Raw genomic sequence first — 23,134 nt, forward strand, 5'->3', positions numbered from 1 at the left:
CGTCGGTAAATGAGATGGATTAGATTTTTTCATCTTGGAGTTCCACACGTTCACTCTACGGTGTTGTTTACCTTCTGTGATGCGCGAGCTGATGACGTCGCGTCATCATCATCATCATCATCATCACTACTTCACGTCAAGACGAGTTAATTTTTTTTTTTTACTTTGTGTGGAAAAATGCGGGGATTATGCGGCCTTTTGATAAATATGCGGCCTTTAAAAAATCTGCGCCATTTTGCTGATTATGCGGTAAATTCTACGATCGCAGAATCGCGTTTTTCTGGAGGGTCTAATATCAGGATCCATGTATTTATTATCCTTGCAAGAATGGAAGTAGTCCTCACATACAGAGCATTTGATACAACTAGTTCCTGAACAGTGTCCTTCACATGCTTATATACAAGAGAGGGAGTTACACAGTCACAAGATGGAGGAATACCGGTTCAAAGCAGTATACAATGTTTAGTTTAGATGAGCTAAAGTCCACATCAGAAATGATCATGCTTGTCATATATCTATCTCCATAGAGGCTCTTCCAGGTAATCATACATCCTGTCATGTACACAGCTACAGTTGGGATACCTTTGTTATCATGTGCTACTCTGATATTGGAAGAGTACATTCAGTATTTTCCCAACAAATGTAGAAGCCATTTTAATTGTATATCCAGAAAAGGACCCTGTCATTATTACAAGTAATGATTTACCTGTTTCTTTTCCCATTTCTGCCAACAGGGTTGTCAAATGCACACACACCAGCACGACCTTCTAGCACGTCCAGCACAGGCAGCAGAGGCAGGTAAGCAGATCAAAGACCTATTTTAGTAGCATAACACCCTCCTTAACATGCTTTTTGGAACATGTCCAGCGATAACATTTCATGGATTCTGTACGTGAACCAAAGACTTAACCTAACTTTAAATTGAGCTACACTGCTAAGAACACATCTGGTCAGGGTGACATGATCACAGTAAGCAAATATTTAGCAACAACTGATACAAACAACCATTCTAACAGCAGGTGGACAAAAAGGTCATGCCACATGACTACATCTGTGTTGCAGTTCAAATCACAAGCTTTAAAGGGCTCCTATTTGTCAAAATTCACTTTTTGATGTATTTTATACATAAATGTGTTTCTCGTGTGTAAGGACACTCACAAAGTGTCAGAAAATACAACCCTCTCTCTTTTCCTCCTTATCCACATCTCTAAAAACAGGTGTACATTGGAGCTGATCCAGATTTGCTGCGGTCACAAGACATTACTAAAATGTGGGCCGGCTTTACGCCCACGGCCCTATCAGAAATGTTTCTATCAGAAATGTTTCTATCAGAAATGTTTCTATCAGAAAAATGCATGACGTGTTTTGGAAGTAATATGATCTGTGTTTACATTAACAAGCATCGTTAACACTCAGAGCTAACCTGTACTGGAGAGAGTATGTTTAAAAAAGCAGGATATAAAAAGGTACTCTATTTGTGGTAAACCCGTGAGAGAAAAAGCATTTGAGCTCCATACTGTTTCAGGAATAATCCTTGATGTGGTTTGGAACTTAATATGGCGTTTAATCACGGCAGCATTTAGCTGAGAATCTGGGTAGAAACCTCTTTCTTCAGAGGAGAGCTCATGCAAGCTCCAAAGGGGGCGTGGCCACAGCAGCTCGGGTTACATCAGGGGTCGGCAACCCCTGGCACCGTAACCAGTGGCACACTAGGAATAAGTGTGCAAAATATTTAAATTGTATTTTCGGATCCTGAACGAAACCGCCACCAGAGAGCGTCTCCCCGTTACCTGCAGAAGGAAGCATGCACGCAACGCAGCCCCGCTCTCTTTAACTCCAGGCGACTTTCTGCCGCTTTCCTCCGTGGTGCAGTGCTGATCCTTTCACCACAGAGGAAAGCACTTCACTAATTGCAGTACCCATAAGGAGCTGTACAAATGCCGCAGTTTTTGCATGGCAGGGTATTTAGTTGAAAGCCTAGGGGCGATCTGCTCATCTCTCATCGAAATAATATGCTACAAAGGGGCGGACTGGCCATCTGTGTGTTGAACTTTCCTGTCGGCTCCCAGACCGTAGTCGAGGAGGGCAGAAGCAACAGGCTTCAGGTTCAATAACCCACTTGAGCTTAAATGACTGGAGAGGCGAGCTCTTCTTGGGAGGCCTTTGCATTTATTTAGCTGTTCTTCTGTTTCACAAAGTACATCACAGACCTGTTTTTCTGCTTCCTCGTTTCACTTCCAGAAACAAACACGTTCCCTCACTGTCGCTCTACCCACCATCCACAAACACACATGCACAAGCCACACCTCTCTCTCTCTCTCTCTCTCTCTCTCTCTCTCTCTCTCTCTCTCTCTCTCTCTCTCTCTCTCTCTCTCTCTCTCTCTCTCTCTCTCTCTCTCTCTCTCTCTCTCTCTTTTAAAGGGACAGCGATCTCATCTCACTCTGCATGACCCTAATATCATAACATGTGTGTTCTGGAGAATCACTGAACTGACGATCGTCCTTATTATGCCGTTTAAACCAATTATTGAAATGTGTTTGTTAAATTCGGCATCATGTAAGTTGCGCTGACAGGTCCACACACTGCTTCCCCGCAGCGAGGCTCCCCCGCCCTCCTGCTGATAGTTGACGAGCGTCAAGCTCCTCAACCGCCCCCCCCGTTGATAATTATCGATCGTTGGCACGCTGATAACATTTTTTTTTTAAATGGCGCTATATATCAAAAAGGTTGCCGACCCCTGGGTTACATTTAAAGACCCAGAATCAGCACTTTAGTAACAGGGCTGAAATAGAGGGGTATGAGGCATGGCTACAATGGGTGATCTGTTTGGTATTTTGAGCAAAACACTTCATAGACATGATTTTATATATCTAGGACCTATAATATATGCCTACAAATAGTATAATGGGAGACCTTTTAAAACCAGTGGCCGGGTCAATGACAGAAGGTGGATGTTGAAGTGTGACACCTCTTGTCTCATACACCTTTTTTTGCATTTTATTGAATCACTACTTCAATCTTTTCCTAAACTTAAGAAAGACGTTTTAGTTGCCTCATCACCATCTTATTTAATATAAATGTCAGTTTAGTTTGGTCTTGCTTTACATGCTTTTGTTAAACACAAACAGGCCCATTTACACAAGTATTCTGTAGGTTTGGTTTGTGCTCCACATAGGGACTGATGTCACTGTATTTAATCAACAAGTAGGATCATAATAAACAGTTACTTGGTTTAACATTGTAATGAGTATGAATTGAATTGAACAGCCTACGTTAACTCTTTCTGCACGCTTTGTTTTTGTCTGTTTAAGCTGTAGTTCAGCTGGAAAGACGGGGCCAGGAGGTGGCGCTGCGGTGGAGCAGGTGAGGGTGAAGCAGGAACCTGGAACAGAAGAAAGCAACAGCTGTCCAACTTCTTCTATGAAGATGGAGCGGGGGAAAGATGGGAGGAGTGATTGCATGGTATGAACACTATTCTTCATTCTTGGCTTCAAATGAAATACTGTTACTGGTATTTTATGATCCCAGCCAAAATGACGGTGCTGAGAAAGGCAAACGAGAATTACAAAGTGTTAAAAACTTTAACAAAGCTTGAGACAAGTTTACATTTTATAAAACAATATTACATTAGCAAAACACTTTTACCAAGGAAAAAACTATTTAACATTTAACAATAACAAATTAACAAGATGCGACACGGTTTTGCTCATCTTGTGGGCAATCTTTGGAGAGCGTAAAGGGCACGGACCTAACAGACCGTCGGTCTTTCCGCCAAAAACAAACTTACGTTTGAGTCAATCACTTGCACGTCACTTCCGGTGTGATGGACATTCCCTTTCCGCTTTGATTCTCTAGTTAGTAAAAGTGTTTCGGCAAATGTTAAAGTGTTTTGGGACTTGTACATTTGTCTCAGTTCTCTTAAAAGTGTTTCGCATCTTGTTTATTTTTTATTGTTAATTTTAAATAGTTTTTTCCTTGGTAAAAGTGTTTTGCTAATGTAATTTTTTTTTTGATAAAATGTACATTTGTCTCGAGCTTTGTTAGTGTTTCACACTTTGTAATTCTCGTTTGCCCTTCTCAGCCACCGTACGAAATGGAAGCATTTCCAATTCAATACATGCTAAAACATATGCCTTGTTACTGGTAATATTGATTAAATGGGCCAGAACCAATGATTCCTAACAAAATGTATTCTAGTAAATATTGCTTTTGTATGGTATGGAACTTTTTGCCGTGATTTCCTTTTCAGCTACATCAAAGCTACTATGCACAACTTGGCTTGATCAATTCTGTCAGAACCATTCATCTTTTCCTTTTGACATACTTAGAAATCTGCTTATTATTTAAAGGTCCCATGTCATGCTTTTCGGGTTATTACCCGTCCCCTTGTGTGTTATGAAGGTTTTTATGCATGTAAACGGTGTGCAGAGTCAAAACCCTCAAAGTACACCCTGTAGCGAGTAAAACTCTAACACAGAAAATACCTCCCCAAAACGCCTCGTTGGAGATACGTCACTGTCCATTTGATTCTTCCGGGTACATCATGATGTCATCCGTACCCGGAACGAAATGGACCAATCCGTGGAGCCGTTACGTTACGTCCGCGGAGCCGTTACGTTAAGCCCCCGCTGATTGGTCCAAATTGACCAATCCACGGACTTCCTCACACACTCAGTGCATGCAGCTCTGCTGATCTCTCCTCCCTGGCTGCAGGCTGATAACACAGTTGGGATCGTGCCGAAATTCTCTCTGCAGACCCATTCTCACAGCGTTTATCAACCTTTTTCTTACTCAATATCAAGCCACACTTATTGTTTTTACTTCGGCTGTGACTTTGTGTGTGCTCAGGGTGAGTTTGGCTGTGTTTGGCTGTGTATCGCTAAACAAGGAAATAACACCTCCACGGAGCTCAGCGCGATTCACAACGTCCTGACTGGTCCCGACTAATCGGAGCACACTGGGCTCACAGGGAGGGGGGGGCAAGAGCTGCAATGAGCCGTTTAGTGGAGAGTGAATACTGCTGAATACACATACTTTAAAGAGATGCTGTATGCGAAACCAATGTGAGTTTGGAAAATTGCACAGTATAAATCTATTCTAGTAGACCTCAACAATGGAATTATGATCAGTGGAAATGGCCATGACATGGGACCTTTAATATATGAGAGAATTGGTAAGATATCGAGGAAGATGTAAAGTGTGAATGCAGAATGGAGGAAATGGAAGAGAAAAAAAAGTATACACATGCTAGCACTGATGAAATGATAAAAGTGAGGAAATAATCTTTGCTCTGACTTTTTTTTTTTTGGGGCTCCATATTTGATTTTGTGAAAATAAGACTTATTAATATACTGCCTTTTTTAAATAAAACATTTTGTGTGTTTTACCCCCAGATGAGCAATCCGGAGAGCAGCACCCATCCTACATTGGGAGTCATATCTTCCGGCCTAGATGCTCTCAGGGCTTTAGGGGAGCGCATCAAAACGGAACCCCAATCTGGGACGCCTTGTTCTGGAAGTGGCTCCAGGGCCGCCACCTCTTCCACTCCCACAACGACCTCTGCTACCTCGTTACACTCCGGGAACGGCAGCAGAACGGCCGGTGCTTCGCTCACTAATGGCAACTCGGAGAAGGGGGACGACCCCAATGAGGACTGGTGTGCTGTCTGCATCAACGGAGGAGACCTGCTGTGCTGCGACCGCTGCCCCAAAGTGTTCCACATGAAGTGCCACGTTCCCACCATCAAAATCTTCCCAACGTAAGTCATTAGTTTAAGTCATCTTTATTTTAGGTGGTGTAACATTTTGTTGTTCATGAATGGGTTAGAATGCATATTTTTTCTCAATAACGAAACATTATATGATAATGAGATGTTTCCGATTTTGATTCAATTCAGACGTCTGCAATCGATATGAGATGAAATCATATGCCCATTTATCAATTGGTTATATTGAGGTCGACTCACAAAACTAAAATATTAGAACATTTTATTTCTGGGCTCTTTCAGTCATTTCAAAGAAATGCATTCTATTCTATTTAAAAGATAAATAAAAGACCTTCACATTTCTCATGTTTTTAGGTTGCGTTTGAATGGATATGGGGCCACGCACTTGCTGTTGTAATTCCAGCATAAGGGAGTACATTTGAAATACAATGACATGTAGTGATGTTTTCACTTTGCATCGATGATATTGGATTATTGAATCAATCCAGATCGGTGTATTGGTAAACTCCTAAAAATCCAAACATGTTTCAGATATCGACAAAATTGATACCCGATTTGTATTAACAGGAGTTCTAGCCGGCAGAAAAGTCAGTCTGAACCAGAGGTCGCGTTAACCGAATATTTTCCGTCTGACGGAATTTTTCCAAGAATGATGGAAAAATCTGAAAGCAGTCCGTCATTTTGACGGATTAGAACACAACTCGGAACAGCGCCAAAATGTCAACCTTAGTGGCCAGGTCGACTGAGGGCGATCTACTGTAGTCTGTAACTATTATTTAGTCATTCACACCCCTGTCCAGTTGGTGGCGAGTGTGTATATTAAGTAGCTATTGTCTAGTCTTGTATTTTACCTCGTTGATTACCTCGTTGTTTAACCGGCTTTAGCAATTGCAAAATGTCACGGCAGCTGATCGTCCGAAGCTTTTTTAATAAGCCCAGTAATTGTGATGGTGTGGATAAACGAGGTGAAAAAAGAGGGATTGATGCAGTGGACAATGAAGGACAAGCCAGTAAGACTAAAACTGACAACGTTCAGCCTGCAGCAGAGGGACAAGCAAGTGGCAAGGAAAAATAAATCATTCATATTCGTTTTGACATGAAAAGTGACCGGACGGTCGGTGTTTCTGTTCATCTTTTTTTTTCTCCATGCCCTTAAAAGTTCTGTATGAATCATAAAAAAAAGGAATGAATGAACATTTGTTGCTCAGTACCCAAACATAAATATTAAATATGTCTCATCATTAAAACATGAAAAATAAAATGACGGGTAATAATAGATTATGACGGAAATGTTACGATCCTGTCGGTCAAAATGATGGACAATGGAAAAAGTCGCAACCACTGGTCTGAACATAACATTCCAGTGCATCACTCCATATTCTTCCAAATATTGGTTGATCTTCTTAAAACATTTTCTTTAGCAGCTGTTAATTGATATGTCCTCTTTTTTCCCCATGTTTTAGGGGTGATTTTCTCTGCACGTTCTGCCGAAGTCTAACCACCCCCGAGATTGAGTACTGTGACGAAAGCACGAGGAACCCAGAGGAACAGGGGCTCAGTCCTGAGGACCAAAGGGTCAGTACATCATCACAACTTCAAAGAGCTCTGCATGATTATCACTTGGCAGCTAAAACCCTCTCTTCCTCCGTCTGCAGAAATGTGAACGCCTCCTGCTGCACATCTACTGCCACGAGCTCAGCGTGGGCTTCAGGGAACCTGTTCTCAGCTCGGTAAGTAGCTCCACAATTTAATATTTTAATCATCTTAGAATTAATTATTGTTCACCTTGTGGTGTAGGTGTTAAGAGCCTGTTTTCTCTGCTCTAAAATTGGTTCCAAGAAAATGTCCTAACGCCACCAGACTGGGCAAACTACAAAAAAAGAGACCAGTTGGTTTTGAACCTAGTACAGAATTAAGATGATATTATTATTATTACTATTATACAGTTTTACATGCATTGATCTTAAAACAACAGCTGTTCTGAAAAAGCACATGTTTACTATTCCCTTAAACCTAAACTTCAATTCCACTGCCTTTTGATTCAGATTTCTGTTGTTTCTGTCAAACTGCAAGACACATTGTCCTCCGCCTCCCATGTTCAAGTCCAATTTTCATCATCCCCCCTCCTCTGAAATAGTAAGAGATGTTATCTGTTGTTGTTCAACCAGGTGCCCAACTACTACAAGATTATCAAGAAGCCCATGGACCTGAAGAAGGTGAAGAAGAGGCTGCAGCTGCGGAGCTCCCAGCACTACCAGTCTGTGCAGGAGTTTGTGTCGGACATGCGCCTGGTCTTCACAAACTGCGCAAATTACAACGAGGTGAGCAGCATGAGTCCTGAGCCTGCTTTGGGGGTGTGGGTGGGTGTCGGGGGCGAGGTGTGTGTGTGTGTGTGTGTGTGTGTGTGTGTGTGTGTGTGTGTGTGTGTGTGTGTGTGTGTGTGTGTGTGTGTGTGTGTGTGTGTGTGTGTGTGTGTGTGTGTGTGTGTGTGTGTGTGTGTGTGTGTGTGTGTGTGTGTGTGTGTGTGTGTGTGTGTGTGTGTGTGTGTGTGTGTGTGTGTGTGTGTGTGTGTGTGTGTGTGTGTGTGTGTGTGTGTGTGTGTGTGTGTGTGTGTGTGTGTGTGTGTGTGTGTGTGTGTGTGTGTGGAGACAAGGGTTAGACTGATATGAGTTGAAGTTTAATTGAGTATCTTAGATTTAATCATTAGATACTAGGCTATCACACCAGGCCTCAAATTGCAAAAACGTTAGAGTGCAGTGAAATTAATAGATGAAAAATAGCAAATATTAGTAGTATGAATCATATACCACCTCAATATATAAGTAACCTAATGTGGAGACACAAGCTGACCTTGGAGGAAAAAGTGGGAAAGGGTGCTATAGTGTGTACAGTTTTGTATAAGTAGTACTAACACTGGCTGATGGAGGATGGGGGGGGGTGACTGTGCTGTCGTCACCCTGGCTGCGGACCACTGTCTGAAACCCTGTTAACACCGTCTGCATCCCAATGATAAATCACAAGTTGGTCATTAATGGATCGCTGTGATCACTTGATTTGTTTCTTATTCTTCTCTGGGGATATGATGGGAGTGGGATGTATTGGTTTGGTTGATTCTTTAGGATGGGTATTGGCCACATTGCTTATGTTCTGATGATGTACCCTCTGTGTGTAATGGAACAGTCGTACTTCCTAGAGGAATAGACGATAAAACATGTGTATTACAATGCTTTACACCTTCCAACCACATGAGGGAGCTTCTATTTTATTATAACAACAACAACATCTAAACAGTCTGCCCTTAAGGATCTCTATGTTTGGATAATATTGATCCTGAATGCTCTTAACTGCAGAACAACCTCACAAAATGTGAAAATATAACTACTATTATGTAGCCAAAATGAACAGTACGAAGAGTTCTCACATAAAAAAAAGGTAATGCTTAAAAGTGGGGTGGGTAATTTTGGAGAAACCAGCTCGAGTGCGCTAGAATTTGAAAATACACAGCCGGAAGAAATCTGCTACTTCCTTACAGAGCCCCTCCTCCAACACACACGAACGCGCACATGACCAATGAGGGCACGAGATAAGTTTGTGCACAGATGGAAGGCTGACAGGCAGGTAGGCCATCCAGTTATTTTAGCCGGGCCGGCTAAAATGATTGGTCGTGCTTTTTACAATACTACGGCTTTTTTATGGATTTCTAGTCAAAGCACTTCAGATATTCATTGCTATCGGGATGTTAAGAGCATTCCATGGAATATAACAAAAAGAGTATCTCAAGCCGGTTTCTCAAACTTACCTACCCCACCTTTAAGAAATATTTTGTTTTTTTGATTTGTTACAAGTAATCAATTTGGATCAAGTAAATATTAAGTAAGTCATTTGAACGTCATATCACTACTGGGGGCACAAAAACATCTTGCTGGAGGCTTTAACATTTTTTTTAAATCTTATTACAACAAAGTGAATTTATTTAAGCGAATAATGAGTTTCTCTTTAATAATAGAACCATTATTCAGATTTTTCTAAAGACATAAGGAACGACTACTTTTTTTGTCAGTATGTGGTGCAATTAGACGCTGTTGGTTGGCCATTTAAAATGGAAATCTGTTTTCACAGAATATATACACAAGAAAAATTAAATAATTCTAGGTAGGAGCATTAAACAAGGTTGAGATGAACAAGTACCAATAATGTATAAATCTAAGAAGCTTTCCCTGTCAAAACAACTTTCCTGAAAACCAATTTAGAGACTGAAAAACTCAATGACTCGAAGCTAATCAGAGGTCATAATGGAGAGCTTTGAAGAATAGCAATACATCACCTGTTGTGAAGATAATCCAGAGAATACATTCTTTAAGTATAAAACCTTTTTAGTTGGACGTAATCTACATTAATTCATTTCTGTGATTTATTAGTTGTAAAAGTATTTTTTCACACATGCCACCAACATATGGAACTTTGATGTGACTGGTTGATTCATTTAAAGACAGAACTGAATTTGGCAAAACAGGATATGTCTCCTTAAAAAAAATGATTCTGATCAGTAGATGTATTTATAACTAGAGATTAAGTCAAACTGATAACATGTTCTCTGTTTCCTGTAGCCTATGTGACTAAATGAACATAGGAGTGCAGACTTTACTTACTGTACTAACTAGGTGATGAACGCTGCATAGGCGCGAGTAGGCCGTGAACAGATTTCTGATCTGATATTTTTCTAACCTGCTTTGCTGTGAAATCTTTTTTCCCCCCTTGCTGCTTCACTGTGTGTGTTGTAATGTTATTGCCCCTTTTTAGATGTCTCGAATAATCCAGGTTTATGATGAGGAGAATCAGATTAATACGCAGGTAAGCAGGTTTCCAAAACAGAACAGATGTCCTGTCTCCTCCCACTGATGCTCCAAGAAATGTTTTAAGCCCTTCATCTGAAGGCTGAAATGTCATTACATTTATTTTCATGCATCATAGTGAGAGGTGGTAAGGACATTGCTGGAGTTGAAAAAGTAAAAAAACAGATCTCCATGTTATTTGGTTGATGGGGTTTGGTCCGACAATTTCTTTTCTAGTTTTAACGGCCCACGGCGTTAAGGTGTAGCATGTATATAATTCATTCTGCTATGCAACACATATTGAAAGGAAAATATGTTTTTTGCTTGGTGAACAATAGATATTTAACTTTTGGTATTTTCTATTTCATTTAGATTTCATATATATCTTTAGATTGAAAATATGGTTGTAAGATTAGAATGAATGGATAAATAAGAATGTATTGCATTGTATATGTACAACCTGAATATATACACAATACACTAAGAGAGTGACCTAACGCCTGGCTGAAAAGCAGTGTTGTGCTGTCTTTAAGTTGAAAGAGTAGTTTGACCTGACTGTATCACTGATGGCTGTGGTATAGTGTGATGTGGTTTTTGATTATACTTCACTGCTGCAAGGGGAGGTCAGCAAATGCAAGATTTTTCTTGGGTGTTAAATTACTCTCAAATGTGAAAGCAGAGCATACATGTAATGTATATAGAGAAGTGAAATGTTGATAAAGAACATGTGAGTGAAAGCCAGTGCATGTGAGACGCCCAAAATGAATTGTGGCTTGCATTGCCCATCAAGGTATTTGATTAATTGATGTGAATAGGCACATAAAGGTAGTCTAGAATTACATTTGAGGTTCTCTTAGATCAAGAATAAACTGACTGGTCTTTCTGGTCATTTGTGTGAACTGCTCACTTCCTGTTGCTGAGTCAAGTTTTATTTTCAGGAACTGGGCTTTGAAGTTTGGTATTTTCAGTTAATTTAGCTGACAAGACATACATAATCAGGGCTCTCGAGTTCTAGTTACCTTTGGGCTACAGATCAAATATAACTCTTAGCATGCAAATATATTTATTCATTATATATTTTTGTGTTCGTGGTATTGCACATTTGTTAATGTTCACAATATTCCAACGGGTATTAATCACCTAATTTTCACCAGCCTTTTAAAATGCACATGCTTTATCTTTGCCCCTCTGCTTCCCTCATTTACCCTAAAAAAGTATTTGAAAACAGCCTTGGCGAAAATTGGCACCCTTTTTTCCACATTTTGGGAATGCTTCATGGAGCAACAGTGGGATGAGGCGGCAGGATATCTCTGCTCTGTACAGCAACGTTGAGCTGGGGCAAACAACCATCAGAAGTCTTAACCACATCTAATTTGTCTCCTCATTCTGCTCTTCCTCTTCCCTCCATTTTTCCTTTTCTATTGTCTGTCACTACCCTTCTGCCTCTATCACCCTCTTCTTCTCCCTCCTCTTCTTCTTCTTCCTCCATCACCCTCTTCTTCTCCCTCCTCTTCTTCTTCTTCCTCCGACAGGCCGGATCTGAGATGGCAATATCCGGCAAGGCAGTGAGCCTGTACTTTGAGGAGAAGTTGCAGGAGTCGTTCCCCGGGCAGAGCTTCCCTGAAACACCACAAACAGAGGGTCCAGCAACCGAGGAGAAGGAGGACACAGAGGACTCTGACGAGGACTTCATACAGCCCAGACGCAAACGGTTAAAAATAGACGAGAAAGTGTTCCACATCAAGTGAGAAACGACCTCAAAATACACCAGAGAAGTAAAACAAACTGCCTTCCTCACGTCTCCGACTTCTCGTCTGTTTGAGGCAGCCGTCAATAAAGGAGGAGGTCCGCTGTACAAACTGCTTGGTTTATCTCATCCTTGCCTTTGAAAGAATAAACTGTCATTAAAAACCTGCCTTTATCACAACTCTGGAGGACAGAATCACAGAAGAGCTGCATTACCTCCTTACATTCATGGACACTCAAGAACTCGCTTGTACAGACTTTACCGTAGGACTTGTTTTGCAGTAGATACATTAAATGAATTCTCCTTTTTTTTTTTTTCATCTCATGTGTAGATTTGTTGTGAAAAGTGCTTCATAAAACATTTGAATCCCATGTCCTCCGTTCTTAATGTATTATATCTATACTTTGACATGAAACCTACCAGGTGTTTGTATAACTTTGTGGAAGTGAAATGTAAATAAGAGAATCTAGCCCGCTGAAGGTATTCCTACAGTATAGATGTTTGGGTGCATCATCAATAAAACCTGTTCTTGAAATATATCAAAGAAAATGTGTGTTGTGGAGTAGGTTTGACGTTGCTATCCTAATAAGAAAAATATTGACAAAATAAATTCCATGGTAGTATCTAGCCATTTTTTATTTAATTTGTCCCGATTTTAAAATGTCTGCCCCCATGGAAACGCAATACAGTAAGAGAGCGGCCTAACATCAGGCTGAATAGTCTTGAAGTTGGAGTAGTTTGACCTGACTGTATCACTATCACTAGGCAAGGTGAAAAGTAGTACCGCTGGAGGTCATTTTGATTTAATTTTCTCATGATTTTAAAATGTATGCCTCCATGGAAACACAAATGTAATTGGATAACATTTTCAAATTGTAAATGTAACAACTCCAAATCTTTACGGAACATTTTAATAGCGATATGTGGAAAAGGCTGCTTTATTTGAATATCCTATTTCGCACATAAATTTTAACATTTAAAATGACCTAAAACGTATTTAAACTGCTGATTTAAAGAGTAGAAACCGATTAAAAAGGGAATTCAAATGTCTAAAACAGACCAATACATTTCTAATAATTTTTTTGGCAGTGGTGAAAAAAATCCTGTTTTTCATTATAATAATCATAAAGCGATGTTTTCATATTTTCTTACTGGCTGAAATGGGCATACACAAAGTTGTGCAAATTAATTATTATTAATGGTGGGTGAACGTAGGTTCCAGTTTCATATCCATTACATGTCATTTGTTAGACACTTTTATCCAAACCGACTGACATACATTCAGTACTGTGGACAATCCCCACAGGAGCAATTTGGGATGAAGTGTCTTGACCAGGGACACAACGACATGCTGACTGCAGTGGGACTCGAACTTGCTGTCCCTATCCACTGAGCCACAGCCTCCCCCCTCCCTATCCAGTTGATTGTTCAAGTCTGTGGTGCACAGAAACTAAATGCTGCCATGATTTAAGGCTCCATAAGAATATCGCAGCCTTGTTGGCTTCTGCATTGCCATTTCTACTTTTTTACTTGAGTATTTCCAGTGTATGCTACTTTGTACTTTTATTCCACTACATTTATTTTGTACCTTTAGTTACTTAATGTAAAATATAATCAACACTTAAATAAGACTTTAGTTAAACCTGGAGTAAATGCACAAGCTACCCTGCTGTATACAAAGTCATTCAAACTAGCTGCACCTTTACCAGCTTTGATAAACACATGAATGCATCAATAGTAATATAAAAAAATATATATCATATATATTCTGAAATGGACCAATCTCCATAATAAGTACTTTCACTTGTGGTACTTTAAGTATATTTTGATGTTAATGTGTGTACTTTTACTTGAGTAACATTTGATGCAGGACTTTTACTTTTAACAGAGTTTTCCTACACTCTGGTACGTATACTTTTACTCAAGTACAAGATCTGAGTATTTCTCCCACATCTGGTTTCGAGCACTTTGGCCCATTTTACGAGAAGCACGTGACGACAGTGGAAACTTCACTTTTAGCAAATCTGAAAATAAAACTGCACCCGCTAACATCAGCGTGGGGAGGTGCTGAGTCGGCATTCTGGGAGTCAGATTGTCAGCTGACACACTTTGCTATGACATTTCGGAAATAGCACCTCTTTCCTTTTTCATTCAAAGTCTGACTTTGGATTGAATCGTCTCTTCCAGGTAGGATGTTTTCACTTGAGAATAAGATAAATAGGACATGTTATTATCATTAAAAGGCAACCCCTGTAGTATTGTGATAACGACAATTAGCCATCTCATCATATCTGCATATTACAAAAGAGAAGAACTGCCACTGTTAAAGTAGCCTACATTTAAAGAACACTTATATATATTATTAATCTTTTTAATTCACTGAGTGGGAACATTTGCATACAATCCCGTTTGATTTAACGCAGGAATTACCCATCACTGACCTGAGTCAAACAAGTGATTTGCTTTTCACGGCTGCACACTCAAATGTAAAAGTAGTTAAAGAATGTAAGGAGACCTCTGAGCTAATGTCGGCTGAGAACTAATAACTGAATTACCACGTGCAGTCATATAATCCAATTTAACAAGACTTGTTGATATGTGAGGAGCTTATGTGAAAAATGTATGAGAGCGGTGGTCAGCTTACTTTGACATCTTTAAGGTGTCCCAGCTTTAAAAATGAAGTAACATTAACATGAGAGCAAGCCATTAGCGTGTTCCACAGTCTTCACAAATGTTTTACAGTTGTGAATAATAATAAGTCTCAACCAAGGAATGTAATTTGGCAACATTTATTCATCAAACTTTAAAATAATACCAAAATATAAGTAAATGAATAATAAAGAGATCAATTATTGATTGCAATCGTTTTGTTCTATCCATTTTATTTATTGATGATCAAGGTGTGCAACAGATTAACTATCAGAATAACCACAGGCAAATTATTCTGATTCTGATTCTGAATTAGTTTAGTTGTCAGTATTGCACTTAAAATCTTCTTCTATGCTTCTTAAATTCACATTGTGTTAAACAATTACAAGTCTACCGCACTTTTTTTTTAACACATGGATACAATTCTTATTAAATGGCCGAGTATTTCCTGGAAGCCTGATCTAATTTAAAACTTTTATTTTGAAGGCCCATTGGTTTGTTTTGGAGCTCACGAGCCACTTGTCACGTGATAATGCAGTGACGTATCAGTCTCACGACCAATCAGCTCGCGACCTCAGCCCTGAGTTGTTTATTACCTATTCTGGCTTCCGTGTTGTTTGTTCAGTCTCGGAGAGGTTTGTGTTCTTCTAAGGACTTTATCGGTATACAACCGGCCACACAGGCAAGAAAAACATATTTTGTATTTGCTTTGTTCCTTTCCAGTGTTGTGTTTTGTTGATATTATTTAACGTAAAAGCTACAGCCAAGAATCAGATTTCTGCTAGTAAGTTAGCCAGCGAAGAGACTAACAAAACAAGGTTAATTTATTGTGCCTTTTGTTGTTTTCTTGAGTTGCCCATTGTATTAATGTCACCCAAAACACACTTTTTTTTACTGTTTTTAACCAAATGTAACCAACGCAACGGCACAATGTAGACCTAAACCTAATGACATGTGTTATTTAACACCCTTTGACCACATAACGAACACATTTACTTGTTTTATGTCGAGGTTTGTGGTACATACGTGTTGCTCTTCATGGTATGCATATGTCTGATTTGAGAGTGTGTGTTACAAAGCTGCAAACACTCAGTGCCATATGGTTGGCTAATTGGAGCTTCTTTGTGCCACTTTCCTTTTATTCTTTCTTGGAAGCAGTGTGTTAACATTGTATATAGGCTGCATATGTAGAATCAGGATGTGACTTTTGTTTAATTGAACTGTTTATTCACAAAGCCTTTCCTCTTCAGGTGAATATGATGACAGATGGAGTCCTTTCGCGGGGTTTATTTGGAGGGAGCACTTCAGGAAACTTCTCTACCCTCTGCCCCAATGGCTCAAAATGGGTCTGGGAAGGTCTCGGGGAATGTGCCCAGGACGGGAGGGACATGGCAAGCATCTACCTCGGCCTCCTGTCCATCCTCTGCTTCATGGTTTCTTCTCTTCCGTAAGTGTCTGGGCCTCTAAGAGGAACTTCTCTTTCATAAGAGGAACTTCTCTTTTATCCGAACATCGTGTATAATTCTCTGTGTTGTTTCTTATTGCAGGCAGTACTACAGTTCGTGTAAAACGGGGAATATGGACAGCGCCCTCTCCATTTGGTTTCTGTTGCTGTGGTTGGGAGGAGACGGCTGTAACCTGGTGGGCTCCTTCTTGGCAGACCAACTTCCACTTCAGGTGACTTGTAGTGAAGCAAACATGATCTTTCGCAATGTATTGCGAAAGGCCATTTTTGACGTTACCTAGATAAACGCATCACTAACAATTGCGATATTGCACTTTTTTTTATTGAGGCCTTCTGTGTTGAGCTCATGGTTCAATTGGTCTTTCTCTCCGTCTTCCAGACATATACAGCTGTTTATTACGTTATAGCTGACCTGATGATGCTGGCATTGTACTTATACTACATGACGAAGAACAGAATGCGGCAACGTAAGTGTGCTTTTTGTTCTAAATATTCCGTTTCACAACTAAAGATGTTTTTTCTTTGTGCCATCTGAGTGTCAGTGCCTTATTTGCATCCTAGTGCCTCATTTGGTATCCTACACCAAGGCCTTTTGTTAACATATAGAATGAATAACCCCAGACATGCATTTTATCTCCAGGTGTAACTGTAGCCATAATCTTTATTGATAGAAATACCTAGGAAGTAATTCAAAGATTAGTATTATCTAGTGTTTTCGTGAAAAAGCTTCTCTTATCAGCTCTGATGAACATCGATCCATCACAAGTCCAGACAGGGGAAGAGGATAATGACTGCACGCCGTCATGATGTCCTCTGTGGCGTTTGTTCCCTCATGGCGACCTTTGGCCTCACTGTCTGGAGTAATGTGCTAAGAAGTCTTTCCAAGTATTGATGCTGAGCCCTCATGTTGTCTCTCCCCAGGCAGGATGGTTCTGCATGTGGCGGGGGTAGCCTGCGTCCTGGGCTTCACCTCCAGCCTCGTGCACCTCCCCGGGTCAGGAGCCCAACAGGAAGTTATTCCCTCAGAGTTCAGAAGTCGTGCCCTGCTCTCAACCTCTGACCTCAGTGCTATCAAGGTGAGTCATGAGTTGTTTAACAAGTGACCTGAGGGAAGTCAACTGTTATGAGCTGTTGTTGTGACGTTGTTGTGTCTGCCTCTCTGTCGCTGCAGGCGTTCAGCCCTAAAGAGATTATTGGATTCTCCATCGGCTCTGTGTCCTCCGTGCTCTACCTCTGCTCCAGACTCCCCCAGATGTACACTAACGTGAGTATGACCAGTGCTACTGGCTGAGTACTACTACTCATAGACATTAACTGGGACTACTAATTCTAATACAAATATTTACAGGATGAGCATCCTCATATAATTTGTTATATAATATAATTTTCTATAAATTACTTTATGAACAATACACTTTTAATAAAGTGTTGTAGTCAGGAACAAAAGGTGCATTGAGTAAATTATTTAAATGAAATATTTTGTTAAATATGAATGAGATTAGTAGCTGCCAAATGGGAAATGTAATAATAATTTACATTCCCAAGCCTTGCAAATTGTGTTTTAATGTGTTTTAATCTGAACAAGATAAAAAAATTGAAGCAAAATTGAATGTAACCCATCCGAGGGAACATTTGTGGTTGTGCTGTAAAACATAACATTTCCCCCAAAATGCTTTAAAACAATTTTTTCTCACTTTCTCCCCCGCCCTCTGATTTATTCCCACAGTACAAGAGGAAATCGACAGAGGGAGTGTCTTACTTCCTGTTTGCACTGGTCATCCTGGGAAACTCCACATACGGCCTGAGTGTCCTGCTGAAGAACCCTGATGAGGGCCAGGGAGAGAAAAGCTACATGATCCATCACCTGCCCTGGCTCATCGGCAGCCTCGGCACCCTCTCCTTAGACGTCATCGTATCCTTTCAAGAAAAAAGGGCCTCCAGGTTCTCCTTAATCTCAAGTACATGCTACATTTTAGTCAGTGCTCAGCTGGTTGACAGGTCACTTCATCAGAAGAGTTAGGTCACATGACTGTGTCTGTGGAAATACAATATAGTCTCAAAGGTCCAAGCACACAGGGGGAAATTAGCCAAGGCAAAGAAACAAGAAAAGCAAAAAGCTGCACTAGGGCCCTCTGGAGGCCATCTGCCTCTTTGCACCCCACAAGTGGTGGACTGACTCTAAGGCTGCAGTCGGATAGTTTAAAAATCAGCTCCTAAGTTCTAACCCTATCGTCTATTCCTTGACCTCTGAGTGAAACGTCACGGGGTTAAGGGATAGTGGATAGGAGAATTAAAAAGGACTTAGGAGAAGAGACTGCGGTACTTTAGAGAATCCGAATGCACTTTCACTATCCGACGTGTTTATGATGCAGCAGCGGACGTCATTGTGTGCGTCTGCTGCTGTGGGGAAACTATGGAAACCACAGTTTTCTATACAGCGGACTACAACATGGATGTTTAATAAGAACGAGGGACGACTGTAAACTCATCTAGAGACTCTGCACCGTGCTCTGATGCTGTTGCTTTATGCTTTATGAACGTGGACAACAGAGAAACATATTCTTCATGACCAAAGTTGGAATTGAAATAAAAAAGGAAAGTGAAACTTATGCTCGTCACCCTCTCCCTCCGGTCCACATTAATACAAATGATCCCAATACGTATGATTGTATGAACTAAAGATCTTAAAATCAATACAGATGTATTTATTATAAACGTTAGTCCTTAACATCTATCACTGTGTATATCACCATTCAAACATCTTATAAAAGTTGAACAAACCCCACACAGCTCAGTAAAGACTGAAATGTTGACTTTATTTGATCATTTCAGTAAAAACTAACGTTCATATTTCTCTCTTTGATTATAATACTGATGAACGTTCAAAACAAAGCACTTTGGCAACTTACCACCTATGTTTTAAAAAGCTTAATAAGCACCGTAACTTTCATGATATCATTTCTCGGTCATAATCGGTTGTTTCCGTGAACGGCCGACTGTTGAGTGACGGCAAATGCTGCGGCTGCAAGGCATTGTGGGGCAGCATTTTCGCTTCTCCTGCCGGTTAGGGAGGTCCAGTGGTTCCTAAGCTAAAGGAGGTTATAAAGGAAGTTTGAAACCTCCTTTCCTTTCACTCTCATCATTCTAGATAATTCGAACGGCACTTATCATGGCTGCCACTGAGGGACTTCCGGGTCATTTCACCGACGTATAAGGCTGAAGTCGAATAGTCCCATTTAGCCCCACAGTGCCTTGCAGCCGCAGCATTTGCCGTCACTCAACAGTCGGCCGTTCACGGAAACAACCGATTATGACCAAGAAATGATATCATGAAAGTTACGGTGCTTATTAAGCATTTTAAAACATAGGTGGTAAGTTGCCAAAGTGCTTTGTTTTGAACGTTCATCAGTATTATAATCAAAAAGAGAAATATGAACCTTAGTTTTCACTGAAATTATCAAATAAAGTCAACATTTCAGTCTTTACTGAGCTGTGTGGGGTTTGTTCAACTTTTAAAAGATGTTTGAATGGTGATGTACACAGTGATAGATGTTAAGGACTAACGTTTATAATAAATACATTTGTATTGATTTTAAGATCTTTTCATAGTTCATACAATCTATGGGATCATTTGTATTAATGTGGACCGGAGGGAGAGGGTGACGAGCATAAGTTTCTCTTTCCTTTTTTATTTCAATTCCAGCTTTGGTCCTGAAGAATATGTTTCTCTGTTGTCCACGTTCATAAAGCAAAGCAGCAGCATCAGAGCACGGTGCAGAGTCTCTAGATGAGTTTACAGTAGTCCCTCGTTCTTATTGAACATCCATGTTGTAGTCCGCTGTATAGAAAACTGTGGTTTCCATGGTTTCCCCACAGCAGCAGACGCACATTCATGACGTCCGCTGGCGCATCATAAACACGTCGGATAGTGAAAGTGCATTCGGATTCTCTAAAGTACCGCAGTCTCTTCTCCTAAGTCCTTTTGAATTCTCCTATCCACTATCCCTTAACCCCGTGACGTTTCACTCAGAGGTCAAGGAATAGACGATAGGGTTAGAACTTAGGAGCTGATTTTTAAACTATCCGACTGCAGCCTAAGGTCTTACCTGGAGGAATGAAACTCCAGACTGCAGGAAGAGAGGGAATGAAAATCAAAAGCGTTGGCACGCATGAATCAGGATCAGATATTTTTTTATCTAATGTATACAGTCAATGGATTATTCGTGTTTTTTTCACTAGAGTTGCTTGCGTAGGTGGAGAAATAAACCAGACACTGAAACTATTGCTAAATAATTTAAACAGCCCAATTGGTTAACATGGGTCCAATTTTCTTAAATGATTAACTTTCAAATGTAGGTCATAGTGTCCAAGAGTGCTATATTGCATTTTTTTTTCAAATGGAACCCCATAGTAGTAATCTCAAAAAATGTCAATGTCTTTGGTCGGTAAGGGCAGCATATTTTTTGCCTATTTCTGTCCTAACCTTGGAGACCAAGGCAATATTGATTTAGTATTTTTACACATGTGTATGTCTGTAACCAGCTGAAAAGAGAGCTTTAAAACTAAAAGCCAACCATTGTGAAAGTCTGCAGGCCAACAGAGTTTCCCATTTAGCAGCTGACACATACAGTGGTGTCTGACATTTTCACAGCCAGTAATGCACTGGTCAGGTGGATTCTTATGTAGAGGATTCCCATTATGTTAACAATGCTAACAAAGTTGACCAGTTTGGGAAGTATTTAATCACTTTAGTATGTTGTACTTTTCATCATGGTGCGTGTCATTAAACAGAATCTCTTCCAGGATTCCTTTTAATTTCCTTAACGCTGCGGCTCAGATCTCCTTCCAGTTCCTGATTTACCGCAAAGCCAAAGAGGAGGTCGGCAGCAGTCACGGAGAGACCGCGCCTCTGATCGGAAGCTAAACCGACAAACTGAGAGTGGGACATGATCAGACGCTCTCTTCCAGTGAACCCTCAAAATCACATTGCCAACAGAATCAGGATGAAAGAACATTGATTTATAAATAAATCAATCAAATAAATCTTGATTTAATTTATTGTTATATTTATTGTGCTCTTTTTTTTTTAATGTTTACAATGTGTTTTTATCTGCCAAAGTACTGCGACAGAGGAAGTTCTTCACTTGTTTGACATGGATGGAAACTCCTCCTGTCAGCCTGAACTTCTTCTCTTTTAATTTTTCGGTCACAGCCTCAATTTAAATTCACGTAGATTACGTAGAAACCTAGCCAGGGCGACCGGACCACACAGATTCTTCTCTAAATGTATCTTGTTTCTCTAACCTGCATAACACTTTGACAGTTATGACACTAGCCCTGCATGAAGCCCAGTCTTACACCGTTGCAGTGATGGGTCAGAGCGTAAAATAATGTTTTGTAAAGTATGACCAAGTGTAAATTGTACTCTGTCAATTTTTTAATTAATATTTACACCAAGTGCTGTAATCGCAAAAAAAGTTGTATTTTTTCATTTTAGATATCTTTTAATTGTAGTTATACATTTCTCTTTCTTTTTGTAAATACAGACACTTGACCAGATTAGTTTGCACTGGTGATAAGTCACTTAACACCACCATGTTTAATTGACACATTTTCGTTTTTATCATTCTCAGTTTTGCACAACAAAAGTCGGTTTTGTACTTTGAGAAATGTTGATACAATGTTCAGTGAGCTGTAAAAAATAAAGAATAACACTGAATTATTTTCTCTGTGTTTTTATTCTGGATAAATATAGGGAGCCATTTGTATGGGCCGAAAGGTGATCAAAAAACATTTGCATGCAAATATAAAAACAAATGTGCCAAAACACATGTCTACCAACTTGAGAACACGTGTAGGATTTAGAAAGAATCACCAACTTGATGAAACATGGGCAGCGTTTACTAAAAGTGAAACACTGAGAAGCTCAAAACACAACAGTAATTGTAGGCTACTGTGTATTTGCATCGCTTTCACTAAAAAATGATGCACACATCTGGGACTGGGAACGGAGGGTTTGGTGAGCGGGGATTATAAAGTTACTGGGGAACTGTCACTGGAATGGACGTAAAATTTACGTTTTATTGGCTTATTTAATAATGTGATTACTTCTGATACCTCTGCTCTCTGCTGGAACTGCTACCCCCGCGACCCGACCACGGATAAGCGGGAGAAGATGGATGGATTACTTCTGATAATGCAGATCTGCTAGCTAGCTAACGTAGCTAACCTAGTCATTTTAATTAAAGCCTACAGACAAAATACTTACAACTATGAAACAGACCAACACTGCAACACAACAGTGACGGTTGGCCAATTTTATAATCCCTGAATGTTGACCATAGAGCATAGACTATACTATCTATAAATGTAGATGTAGACCCACGCTGTGCATCACTTTTTAGTGTCCCCGGTTTCCGTTGTGTTTTTTTGTATTTGCAGCGTTTTTTGCGATTGCAGACTAGTGCTTTGTATTTGCATCGCTTTCAGTTAACCATGTGCATGTTTCGTAAGGTTGATGAAGTTGGTTTGCATGTGTTTTGGCAGATTTGGGGTTATATCATCGTTTGTCAACCTGCAGCGTGGTGGTTCTCCTTAGGAAGTGTTTTGGGCTGTTGCCACTGTTGGTCAGATTCTCCTGATTGTCTTCATAAAAGTGTTACTTTTTTATTAATGGATTTTATTCTAGCTGCTTCTCTTGAGAATAACTATTCAG

The 23,134-nt window shown here is 40.1% G+C and overlaps 2 protein-coding genes across 3 annotated transcripts in view; both read left to right on the top strand.

The window, feature by feature from the left end:
• Positions 1 to 12,676, top strand: part of trim33 (tripartite motif containing 33) — a 50,869-nt gene extending 38,193 nt beyond the window's left edge. The window contains exons 13-20 of the mRNA XM_071203837.1: positions 735 to 798; positions 3,313 to 3,463; positions 5,395 to 5,759; positions 7,190 to 7,301; positions 7,382 to 7,456; positions 7,895 to 8,047; positions 10,527 to 10,577; positions 12,091 to 12,676. Of these exons, the coding sequence (XP_071059938.1) occupies positions 735 to 798; positions 3,313 to 3,463; positions 5,395 to 5,759; positions 7,190 to 7,301; positions 7,382 to 7,456; positions 7,895 to 8,047; positions 10,527 to 10,577; positions 12,091 to 12,306 (1,187 nt within the window). The 3' untranslated portion in view covers positions 12,307 to 12,676. The remainder of the gene's footprint in view (positions 1 to 734; positions 799 to 3,312; positions 3,464 to 5,394; positions 5,760 to 7,189; positions 7,302 to 7,381; positions 7,457 to 7,894; positions 8,048 to 10,526; positions 10,578 to 12,090) is intronic.
• Positions 12,677 to 14,384: 1,708 nt separating this feature from the next.
• slc66a1 (solute carrier family 66 member 1) lies at positions 14,385 to 22,138 on the top strand. 2 transcript variants are annotated; one of them, XM_034088051.2, is made up of 8 exons: positions 14,385 to 14,492; positions 16,205 to 16,401; positions 16,502 to 16,631; positions 16,799 to 16,886; positions 17,341 to 17,495; positions 17,591 to 17,683; positions 18,146 to 18,331; positions 21,257 to 22,138. In XM_034088051.2, exons 2-8 carry the CDS (start codon positions 16,211 to 16,213, stop codon positions 21,341 to 21,343), a joined length of 930 nt encoding a protein of 309 aa, XP_033943942.1. In that variant the 5' UTR covers positions 14,385 to 14,492; positions 16,205 to 16,210; the 3' UTR covers positions 21,344 to 22,138. The 2 variants fall into 2 exon arrangements, with proteins under 2 accessions (XP_033943942.1, XP_071059736.1); XM_071203635.1 differs by lacking the exon at positions 14,385 to 14,492 and adding an exon at positions 15,530 to 15,636.
• The last annotated feature ends 996 nt before the right edge of the window (positions 22,139 to 23,134 follow it).

Source organism: Pseudochaenichthys georgianus, chromosome 7, assembly GCF_902827115.2.
Source record: "Pseudochaenichthys georgianus chromosome 7, fPseGeo1.2, whole genome shotgun sequence".
NCBI lineage: Eukaryota > Metazoa > Chordata > Actinopteri > Perciformes > Channichthyidae > Pseudochaenichthys > Pseudochaenichthys georgianus.

What these genes read in the sequence shown, in the direction of transcription:
- slc66a1 (XM_034088051.2), top strand. Translation starts at nt 16,211, where the DNA reads ATGATGACAGATGGAGTCCTTTCGCGGGGTTTATTTGGAGGGAGCACT. An exon ending in CAGACCAACTTCCACTTCAG is followed by an intron (nt 16,632 to 16,798) that starts GTGACTTGTAGT and finishes TCCGTCTTCCAG; the next exon opens with ACATATACAGCTGTTTATTA. An exon ending in CCCTCTCCTTAGACGTCATC is followed by an intron (nt 18,332 to 21,256) that starts GTATCCTTTCAA and finishes GCTGCGGCTCAG; the next exon opens with ATCTCCTTCCAGTTCCTGAT.